General features: G+C 36.5%; 2 protein-coding genes across 4 annotated transcripts in view; one reads left to right on the top strand and one right to left on the bottom strand.

The window, feature by feature from the left end:
- The window catches only part of LOC146003899 (uncharacterized), a 500,546-nt gene that overhangs the window by 261,237 nt on the left and 226,851 nt on the right, over nt 1-12,458 (top strand). The window lies entirely within an intron of this gene.
- LOC146004515 (sulfide:quinone oxidoreductase, mitochondrial-like) overlaps nt 1-12,458 on the bottom strand; it is a 58,133-nt gene that overhangs the window by 21,824 nt on the left and 23,851 nt on the right. For all 3 annotated transcript variants that reach the window (XM_083143392.1, XM_083143390.1, XM_083143391.1), the window contains exon 5: nt 7,544-7,741. In XM_083143392.1, coding sequence (XP_082999518.1) covers nt 7,544-7,741 — 198 coding nt within the window. The remainder of the gene's footprint in view (nt 1-7,543; nt 7,742-12,458) is intronic.

Here is a 12,458-nt window from a genome sequence, read left to right on the forward strand (position 1 = left end):
CCTCCCCAGGGAAGACTCAGACGGATGACTGCCGCTTCGTTTCAGGATCATATTGGTATATCCAGCTTTCGTCACCTGTTATGATGTTAAAAATGTTTTTTGATTTTGCTCCACTGAATTTGTCTAACATTTCCTGGCACCAACCCATTTGTGTCCTTTTCTCCTAATTTGTGAGGTTGTGGGGGATCCAGCGACTGCAAATCTTCCTGAAGTGAAGTTTTTCATCCAGGATCTGTCTAACTGTTGCCGATCCAATATTTAGGCTTGTCTGAATCTGCACATATGTACAGGGACTCTGCGGAAGAAAGGGAGAGAAATGAAGATAGATATCGAGGATATTGGAGAAACTACAGAGGCCGAAATAATTTCCAAAGATATGGTAGAGGTGGAAACCAGCGATGGAGAAATCGATATGAACAAAACGAAATGGAATACCATGGAAATATCCCTGATGAAGAGATGGAAAGAAGAAATGCTCTTCTTGATGTAGAAAGAGATGAAGTGATAGAATTAGACAGAAATCACTGCAACGACGGAAGAAGATTCCAAGAGGGACTGAAAAGAGATGAAGACCCAAGGAATGTAGAAGAGGATAGAGAGTTGATGAATGCAAAGATATCTTCAAAGAAGAGAGAGAAGAATTAGAAGTAATTTTATTAAAACATAGGAATTTATTTAGTCATAAACCAGGACTCACAAGAGTATTCCTACGAAATAGAAGTAGACACCGAAAGAGCTATAGTATCTAAACAGTATCCCATACCTTTCGCTAAAAGAAAAGTTGTAGAAGAAGAACTTCAGAAATGGTTAAGATGGGGAATTATCGAAGATTCAAATAGCATACATGTGAGCCCTATGCATAGTTGATAAACCCAATGGAGGAGTTAGACCAGTCTTGGACCTGAGAGAATTAAACAAACATGTGTTACTGTCAAGAAACCAGGTTGATAAAATAGACGAGATGTTACACTCCTTTGCACGAAGCAAATACTTTACTTCTTTTGATCTGACCTTGGGATATTTTCAAGTTGAAATAGAAACGAATTCAAGTAAGTATACAGCATTCAGATACGGATCAAGATTACTCCAATTTAGAAGACTCATCAGTTTCAGCATTTATGACAGCACTGAACAAAATCTTTGGAATAAAAACTTAAGCCTTGGTTAGCCATATATGTAGATGATATGGGATTAACATTTAAGAAGAATAGATTGGGTATTGAGCAAACTAGAAAAAGCAGGATTAACAGTCAAACTAGAGAAATGCTTTATTTTCCTGTAATTTACGGTTATTACAAGCATAAGAAAACAGTTTTTCTTTCTGACGTTTCAGGAGAACACGCGACACTCCTTTCATCAGACATTTATTTTCATTTTGACTAAAGATACAGTTATAACAATGGTTAGTTTTTCATCAGACATTTATTTTCATTTGACTAAAGATACAGTTATAACAATGGTTAGTGAAAGGAGCGTGTGTTCTCCTGAAACGTCACAAAGAAAAACTGTATTCTTATGCTTGTAATAACCGTAAACTATAGGAAAATAATTCTATAATGCAAGCAATGCGTACATACAAGAAAACTATTAGAGAAATGCTTTTTTGTTAGATAGGAAGTTAAGTTTTTAGGCCATGTGATATCCGGCGGAAAAATTAAATTATGCACAGATAAGGATGAAGTGATAAGACTTTTCCCTAAGCCAATTATGAAGAAACAACTACAAATATTTCTGTGAATGTGTAATTGGAGAAGTAAATTTATTAGGGACTTTGCACGAAAGGCGAGGAGCTATTCAAGAAAACTAACAAAATGAATTGGGCAAAAGAAGAAGATAAAGCCTTCAATGTATTGAAGATGGATCGGATATCATCGCCTGCCATATGGCAACCAGACTTCGAAAAGACGTTTTGCTTGGGAACCAATGCATCCAATATAGGACTAGGGGCATACCTATTCCAAAAGGATGAGAATGGAGAAGACAAGGTCATCCAGTATACTAGCCGTTCTCTTAACTCTTTCGCTGCGGTCGTCGCTTTTATGCACAGCACGCCAGGTGCCTTGCTCTGCGGAAGTCGCATTATTGCGAGTTCATACTTCCACTCGCTGCGGATGTCGCATTTTCGAAGTACGTCGCTTTTAGTAGCCTTCTGACATCTGTTGATAGTATTTTGAACTATTTGAACTTGTAGGTTTGTTTTTATCCGTATGATGTCGCTAATTTCGCCTCCGTTTAGAATTCTTTGACATAGGAGCGTTGAGTGCTCTGACATGTCAGTTTCAAATGCATGTTCGAATGTAAACAACATGGCTTCGTCAAGTCGTCAACACTTGTCTGATAATGATGTTACTCAACTGTTATTTGCCGACTCAGAATCAGAAGATGAATTAAGTTGTGATGATAATAGCAATAGTTTTTATGAGACTTCAAGTGGTGACAGTGATTGTGTAGTGTCTGATGAAGAATTTGTACCGCCATCCGTAACATCATGGAGCAGAGTGCAAAACAGCATTGATCTAGGTGCGGGAATTTCAAAATTTTTCAAAATATCATACCACCAGGGACTACAGAATGGTTTGTCAGTGCAAGGAATGACTTTTGTAAGTTCTCTATAACATATTTTGCAATGTAATTTTGTAAAATTATTGTTTCTAAAAAAATGTTTTTTTTTTGTTTTTTTTTCAAAATTTCAAAATTTTTCAAAATATCATACCACCAGGGGCTACAGAATGGTTTTCCAGTGCAAGGAATGACTTTTGTAAGTTCTCTATAACATATTTTGCAATGTAATTGTGTAAAATTATTGTTTCTAAAAAAATGTTTGTAAAATTATTGTTTCTAAAAAAATGTTGTTTTTTTTTTCAAAATTTCAAAATTTTTCAAAATATCATACCACCAGGGACTACAGAATGGTTTTCCAGTGCAAGGAATGACTTTTGTAAGTTCTCTCTCATATATAATGCAATGTAATTGTGAAAACTATTTTTTTATAAAAACAATATATTTTCAAATTTAATTACACAGCCAAGGGATACTGTGTGCCAGAGAATTCCGCAGCGAAAGAGTTAAGAGCTTTGAGAAGTCTTACACCATAAGTGAACTGGAGTGCTTAGCTTTAAAGTGTTTTGCGACCATAAAAGTCTGATTTGGCTAAATTCTGCAAACCAATGGAACCCTAGATTAACTAGATGAGCCTTATTAATACAAGAATACAGCTTCGTGGTAATAGATATAAAGGGCAGATAACAAAACTGCTGATGCACTAAGTACAGCTCCAATAAGACCCCAACAAGAGCCAGAAGAAGTAAATAGATTGTCTATAAATGTGATTGTTGATGAAGAAATGAAGAATATAGTGCAAGAAGAATAGACGAAAGAGATGAAAGAAGATGAAGAATTGTATAATATCTTTAAAATATTGGAAGGAGAGACAGTTGCTGGAGAAAGAAAGATGAGAACAGCCAGAATCAAAGGGGACTACAGAATGATAGAAGGCATGATTTTTAAAGTGAATGCTGAGAATCCAAATCAAGTAAAGTTATGTGTACCCAAAACAATGATGCCTAAAATTTTGAAGACAATACATGAAGAATCTGGACATTTTGGTATAGATAAAACATTAAGATTAGCAAGTGGTTTATATTTCTGAAATACCATGAAGTAGGATGTGATAGACCATGTTAGAAATTGCATAATATGCATCCAAACTAAGCCAGCTAAGTTGAAAATAAATAAAGAAGAATTACATGTAATAGCTCGAAGGCCATTAGATTTAATATCTGTAGATCTAATTGGACCACTGCCGAGATCAAAAGGATTCCAATACATCCTTACTCGTGTGGATATATGCAGTAAATTTGTAATGTGCTACAACACAAGAAAAGCAATGACTAGGGAAATAGTTAAATGCTTTGAAGATGGTTTCACTAAACATTATGGAGTCCTCAGAAAAATACTCAAAGACAATGATACATAGTTCTTATCAGAGTATTTCAATGATTATGTGCAGTTCAAAGGGATTAAAGTAATAAATGTAACAAGATATCATCCTAGTTCAAATCCCATAGAAAGATATAAAGGAGAAATAGTCAGACTACTGAGAACATACTGTCATGATAACCATACCAGATGATCAGCCATTATCAATAAGATAACCAAATTACTGAATAATGCATTATCTGAAGAATCTGGAAGGAGTCCTGCTGAACTATTTCTGGGATACGCAGAGGAACCATACGTCTTCGAAGAATTGGAGTGGCCAGATAGGACTGAACAAAAGAGCGAGATGAAGAGAGTGATATCAGAGTTGTACAACAAGAGAACAAGAAGAAATACAAAGGAAGAAGAAAGGCAAGAAAATAAACATTAACAAAGGAGATTTAGTATTTTGTAAAACTCACCCAGTGAGTAAAGCTTCCGAAAAAGCTATTAAGAAGCTATTTTTTTGTGTATAAAGGTCCCTATGAGGTTTTAAGTACTTTCAGAAATACAGTTCTTCTAAAGCATATTGAAACAATTGCAGAAAGAAGAGAGAATTTAGACAATATCAGAAGATATAACTGAACAGAAGAGAAGAAGGAAAACCTCAAGTTCAAGAGATAGACCTGTAAATATGTATAATTTTTTTTTATGGACAATGAGGAGAATATTGTGTTACGTACACAATAGGCCTAATACTTGTATATAGTTGCTAAAGTGAAACAGAGATGGCAGGACTAGGTGTGTAAACAAGAAGATCGCAGTATTATAAATAAATGATAGTGTAAATAGACGTAAAACTTAATTAGAAAGATAAACAATAATAAAATACAATGTAAGAAAAACAAGAAACGATATAAAGATGACTAATTAATAAAGATACTTGTGAAATTAACGATGTACTCATATGAAAGTATATAAGAAATTTAAAGAAGTAAAAATACCAATATAAATGTGTGTCTCATAACTAGACCTCGGATTTTAGGTTTTTAATCTATTTTTTCCTTTATAATATATAATATATAATAACACCATTAAGCCTTGTTTCCATGATATGAAAAACTCAATATGCTGACCAAGGCAGAAATTTATTTTATTTTAAAACATAAACTAAATATAACGTTTCAACCTTCTAGCAAGGTCAGACTCTGTACCAAGTACAAATTAAACAAAGTACAAAATAGGAAGATATGTATATATATACACAAAAATCACTTTCTAATAATCTGGGGTCTGGAGGGGAGTGATTTTTGTGTATATATATCTTCCTGTTTTGTACTTTGTTAATTTGTACTTGGTACAGAGTCTGAAGACGACCTTGCTAAACCTTGAAGCATTTCGTTTAGTTTATGTTTTAAAATAAATAAATTTCTGCCTTGGTCAGCATATTGAGAAGTTTTATAGTACCTAAAATAACCTATTTTGCTTGTTAGAACTTATTTTAGGTTTTACTTGATTTTTACATCTCTCAGAGGTATTTACTCGGTTTGGTAATGACACATTTCCATGACTGGCATGTTTGAAACATGTTTTCTGTCAACCCCCCCCCCCCCCTCCAAATCTATGATGTTTTCCAAAGCTCCAACAAAACAAAATGTCTGATGAAACTGCACACAGTGGCGGCAATTAGAGGGGGACTGTTCCCCCCTACTTTTTGCCCCTGCACTATGGACCCTTAATGCTAAGCATTGTTCTAAGACAAAGTAAACTGTACTAGCCATCCCCCCTTCAAAGTTTTTGCACCCAATCACCTCTACTGCCTGCACAGTCCAAAGGGCAAATTTCTGATCTGTGTGGTCTTGCTCACTCTCGTGTCAGTTTGGACCTTTTGTAGCATTCACGTCTTGCGAAGTAACGTTTCACCACTGACTATGTTTCAGTTGAAACTTAATTAAAAGATAAAGATCTCGTAAAATATCTGCTTGTACTTTTCTTTCATGTTTTACCAAAATTCACAAAGCCAATAATTCATGCATAATTCCCAGAATTCAAAGAATTCCCAGTGAGAAGCCACCTTGATATTGTGCAGCAAATTATACATCCATAATTCATTTTTCATACCAAAAAGTAACTTTTGCTAACAGCACAAGTAAGACAATAATTTATAGATAATTTTGAAAATTATGCATACAAATGAAAATTTGTTTAGAAAATTAACATTTGGTTGTCATACATATCAACTAAAACTTCTTACGGTTCTTGTGATTTTTTTAATGATTCTATCTAATCCGTAATTTTCAGGAATTTTGTACCATTTGAGTATTTTGGGACCTATACTTCAGGATTTTTCAAGCCTAATTTAATATTTTTGAAACCTATTTCAGAATATTTAGAACCTATTTTAAGATTTTTAGAGCCTATATTAGTAACCTAAAAGCACGCTTTTTAGAACCTAAAAATCCGAGGTCTACTTATAACAGATCTCTGATATGTAGGCTTACTACGATCTCCTTTGTGGAAATTTTAATTACATCAGTGGCGGCGCGTTTCGATTGCGACCCATAGAACTTTTTGGCTGTGCGTCACAATCACTGCACCGACTTGGGAGCACTTTGTCAACAGCAGCACCAAGTTTACACATGTGGTCGAGATCAGTATAGTTGGTGGCACGTTCTAATCGACGCCCCAAGGTGGGTTACTAGATTGGACTTGATATCAATATTGGGAAAAGAAAAGGCAAAACTTTTTGGGATTTAGCCGACTGGCATAGGGAAATTAATAAAGCAAAATATATGTGATATAAGAAGCCAAGTCCAGAAGGAAGTCCAAGCCTGGATCTAGAAGGAAGTCTGGATCCAGACGAAAGTCCTAGTTCATGTCCAGAAGGAAGTCCGGATCCAGATGATTGATTGACTGATTTGTTGTTTTAAGTCCACTTTATGCACAGGAAGGCTAATCGGGACTGGACCTACAGTTTAAAGTGGAATCCAAACCACTGTGCCATATGTCTCCACCGGGTATCGAACCCGGGACCCCCGGATCCATATGAAAGTCTTAGTTAATGTCCAGAAGGAGGCCACTATATGAATATATTCTCATGTGTTCTCAACTATAATCTTCATGTACAAAGAAAGATATAATATAATCGATTGTCTCCATTGGTAGGTTTACTGTCTGATTTCATTTCTAACAAGAACCCTACCCTGTAGATACTAGCCGTGGCACTGCAGTACACAACAATTACCATCGCAAAAACCAAGTTTCCTTTGATTCTAGTTTTTTACACACTTCACGTTTTACACGTATTTTGTGCATAATTTACGTGTCATGTAGAAAACCTTTTTTAACATGTAATTGCACAACCCTGAGTAGAAGATTTGGTTCTTCATCATTTCCAACAAAAACTTCATACCTGTCCATCCTTAGAGATTAATATAAAATGTTTGTTGTTATATGGACAAATTCCAAGAAAAAGGAATAACAAGGATCAATGTGCTTTTTATATGAGCAATTGAATTTGGTATCATTCTAGCAGCTTGTTAAGATATCTAGAAACCAATTCCTTTACATATAGTTTCCATTCATCATTTTCACTATCTCAACTAACATGCTATGTAGTATGTACCTCTCTTAGGACCCAATCGGAAAGATATGCTGCCTTCTGAGGGGCTCCAGCGCACTTCACAGGTGTATTGGGATACGTGAACACAGCATTTCCTCCTTTAAAAGACTGCAACGCCTTGTATGTTTTCTCAACGTACCGAGGTGAATAGTTTGAACAAACTTCAGGGCTAGTTCTCAGAGCTTCTACCAATCCTTCAACCTGAAATAAATAGCAATATTATACTTTTATACAGGGTTATGTCAAAAGAATACATGCAAATAGGCATAGTTTTATATTTATTAAAATTTAGCTGATACCGATATAAATTTACAATTAGTTCATTGACCCCCTTAATAAACGTACACTACAAATTGAACCAAGTTTTTGCAATGCAAAGAAGCTGCATATTAAGACATACTATAAAAAAAGAAGACAATGGAGATTATATGTTTATATCCATAAAAATTATAACAAAATGGCACAAAATTGTAAGATAGGTATATCGGATCGGAAAAATTATCAGCATAATCTCTCCAATCCATAATGAAAACAATGCATGCAAGTACGAGAAATATGGGAAAATGTTCCTGGACTCAAAACCAGAACTTCGTACACACATAAGTATCCATGCCAACCCAGGATACCCAATCAATTTGAACAATTCCAGGCAATAAATTCCAAATTGCAGTTCTTCTATGTTACTTAGGGCTAGTCAGCCTGCTGTATTTGTGGAAGAGCAGTTTCATATGCATGTATGGATTGCAGAGCGAACAGTAGTACTGTAGCATTGTAAGAGGGTAGGAAGGAGGGAGTGAACAAAGCAGGAGGCTTAATTGGTCGTGTTTGTGCAGTGATAAACCAATCATCATCTGATTTTTGAGTAACAGTGAGGTGTGGCATTGTAATCATGGTAGAAGAAACAGGAGATGGTTCCGTGAAAAGGAGGGTGTCTTCCCTCACATGATTTTTTACCTCACAATGATTGGCATCACCAGGAATTTTTGTCAGGGGGTTCAAGCCCATGATAAAACTTTATTAGTAGAAATAACAATAATAATAATAATAATAATAATAATGGATAAACACAATTGTTATTATACAATAGTAAGTATAACTAATAACTGCAGGCAGGCAACCAGTACATACATGCTCTCTCTAGCCATCCCCCTAAGCAAAAAGCCAATGTGTGGCTAAACTTTTATCGAAGAGCCTTCTCCTACTGTGGCAAAGAAGAGGATCTGCGAGAGGAGATAGCCACCATCACAGAAATAGCCCTGAAACATGGCTACACTGAATCGCAACTTTCCACTTGGTGCAGTAAGGCGGAAATACAGGTCAGACACCCTAACCTACCACAATCAACCCATCCACAAGCAACCCAGCCACAACCAACCCCCAGCGACCAATATAAATGGTTTGCCTTCCCCTACCATCCCACCACTTCCAACCGCATAGCCAAAGCCCTTCTCCCATTTGGCATCAAAGTAGCGCACAAACCCAACTCCAAAATAACTGATAAACTGAACAAGCACAAACGGTACTTCCTTTCCCCCCTTGACAACCCAGGTGTATATGATGCAGAGTGTGAATGCAAGGCTCATTACATCGGCAGGTCCATCAGATCTGTCAATGAAAGAATCCAACAGCACCTAGCAGATGCGAAAAAAGCCCAACCCACTACTGGTCTTGCTAGACATATCAAATACAATAGCCATAAGATTCAAAAGGTTCGAGTCAAACACACTGCCCACACGCTCATAGACACCAAAATCAAGGAAACGCACGCCATAATGCACTTCCCGCACGAACTAAACATCGATAGCGGGCAAACGCACCACACTTGGATTCCACTACTGCAGCAGTTATTGCCCGGAAATAGCAGACGACGCACCAAGACGCACAGCGCACCTAGCAGCGCACCTAACGGCAGCCAGAGAACTACGAACAAAAGACGCACGCCAAGCAACAGCGCAGCAAGTTCCAACGAGGATGGTGGCAGTGGCCACTGAAATTAATCGAAAAAGAAGAAAAAACAGCTTCGCGGATAAAAGTGAGTACTAGTTTCTCCGTATTTATATACTACCGCGTCTCTCTTTTCCCAATCATGAATAAGGTTTATGTTGTGTGACCTCTCATTTAAAAATATAACTTTTGGAATTTTAAAATCTGTGGAATCATCTGTTGTTTTGGATTAAATGGTAGAATATGGAAATATAAGTTGGTTCCTGTATTTCTTATTCAATTTCTTATTTGGTCTAATGCAGTTTTTACTTTGGTTATTCTGTTCAAGTACAAACTAAATGAACTCTCTTTCTGTTTCTAATAATAATAATAATAATAATAATAATAATAATAATAATAATAATAATAATAATAATAATAATAATAACAACAGGCTTTCTGTTTTTCTGTAACTTGAAATGGAACTATGCTAATTTCTAGGGAGGGGGAAGTTGGCAGATTCATTCGAACCCTCTCCCGATGCTCATGCTCTAAATGCAAGTGGATCAGCCACTGCTCTGTCGCTCGCTGGCCTCCAGTACACTGTAATAATTACTTCAAAAAATGTAGCTTTAATTATAGTACAATGCTATAATTATACACTTATAAGAACAGTCGAAAAAATTGTGAAGTTTGAAATAATGGATCAAATTCGTCAGAAATCAATTTCTGCATATTACTGCATAGAAGAAATGTGCACAATTCAGAATCAGCCATTTCATATCAAGGATTTAAAGCCAAGACAATGACGTAGGTGCATGCTATGCAAACATAGATATTACAGTGGATCTCCAATTTTGAATCCTTGGATTTTAGATTTTCCCACATTATACATCCAATCCTTATGGTCAAATATAGAGCAAAATTTTTTCCACAATTATTATTTTTACCCCCTGAAAAATGTAAAGGTTCCACTGTATATAACTTATAGTTTCCAAGGATGTTCGTTGTTTACCATAATAGAATATTGGGAAAGAGATTTCGACCATCATTTAACCTATTCAACATTGCTAAGATAAAAAAAATCACATAGTGTAGTTCCCAAACATGCATCAGAATTACACTATAGGCACATAGGTGAATTTCTGTATTTGTATTATTATTATTTAAAATAACTTTTCTGCCATTTCTGGCTAACTGCAACAAAATGATAATTAAATGAGACTGATGAAGGAACACTCTCAGAGAACGTTTATGCCCATGCTGGGACTCAAACCTGGAACTTTGGTGCTAAGTTTGGAAGTTGGCAGCTTGGTCACTAAGCCAGCTGAGGGAATTTTTGTTAATTTACACTGCCACAGTAAATTGTAGATAGCGAAACAGTAATTATATGGTGCAGTACAATTTTGTAGATGTGTCAAGGAAACTGTAAAAAAAAATGTTCCATTCTAAACGGACGATCATGAAATTAGATGGGTGGCAGAAGTTCATGCTGCTGCCCCATAGGAACATAACCCCATGTGTTCGGATGTTTAAGAGAATAAAAGATCTCGTCGTAGAGTTGGTCTTTGTAATCCATATGATTCAAACTGACAGTATTTGCTTGAAAGGTTAGGGATGACACAAAAGTGCCCCGGAGAGAGGTCGGTCTGATGCTCAAACTAGGCAACGCAGTCCGGTTGACGTTGCCACACACTGTGCGGAAACAAGCGACTTCTGTCCCACTCTCGCTTCGCAATTCCTATATGTGGCACCAGCGCAATTCTGCCTAGCCGCCTATTTTCATGGCTGTGTGTTTAGTCGCTACAAAGGCACTCACACTGTCACTAGTATCATCTTTTGATTTTGGCAGATGAACTACAATTGAAACGTCTTACACAGTGCATTACTGAGTTTTTTTTATTTCTAGTGAGGTGATACGGATGTCAATGGTTCAGAAAGTGTTAGGTTAAGGTAAGATAAGGTTCCTCATGCATATGGCAGTGTGCCATGAAGGCACATTTACAGGGTGTTTACTCTAGGACCATGATAAAATTCAAGTATAATTCCCGGTTTTCAAGACAAACTTTCCAAAAATTCAACTTTCTCTCACCCCCCCCCCCCAATATACACACACAAATATATTAACAATATAAAGGGCCTGTGCGATTTTGTGTCTGTGTATCCAAAAATTCTAATTCAGGAAGTTCTTTACGTTTGCAATTTCACATTCACCCTAGAAATACATCTAGGAACACAAGTCACAAATGTTACAGGGTATGAGTAGTAATCTACGAAAAATTGTTAATTGTATAAGAATTTCAAATTTACCTAATGAACTTCCAAGATATCTTATCTTGCAATAATCTTCCGCCTGTCTGCAAAGGATGCAGCTTTCTTTTCTTTTACTTCCTCGATAAAAATAAAATCTAAACTGTGAAAAACTTGCCTCAGAGCATATAAATTCAGTGGGATTTGGATTAATAAAGTAGCAATTTTTAACGTCTAAGGAGAAAAATTCAAGCAGAATTCATGCATAATTCCCGGAGCCAGTAATTCATGCATAATTCCCAGAATTCAAGGAGTTCCTGGGGAGTAGCCACCCTGATTTAGGGGATGGGGGTAGGTTCCACACATTCTCGATCTCTGCCATTTTAAAGGTGATGTGATCAGCACTATGCTCCAACCATCTTTACCCCCCCCCCCCCACACACACACATTGATTTGAAGCTGGGTGAGGGGACAAGGCCCGAAAATTCCAACCTTAGATCACACACCGTGGGAATCGAACCTGGTCTCCCGCGTGGCAGTCAGATGCCCACCAGTATACTTTTCTGGAGTGTGTGGGTATCGTGCGGACATGTAGAAATGCCACACAACACTTTTGCCAAATGTAATTTCGCGCCAACATTGGGAAAAGGGAATTTCATAATCAAATAACAGCTATTTTAAAGTCCAGATTATCTACTCCTTGAATAGAAAAGCAAAACTCTGGGAGATTGATGTGATACAATTG

Source organism: Lepisma saccharinum, chromosome 21 (assembly GCF_977018435.1).
Source record: "Lepisma saccharinum chromosome 21, izLepSacc3.1, whole genome shotgun sequence".
In the NCBI taxonomy this organism is placed as follows: Eukaryota; Metazoa; Arthropoda; class Insecta; order Zygentoma; family Lepismatidae; genus Lepisma; species Lepisma saccharinum.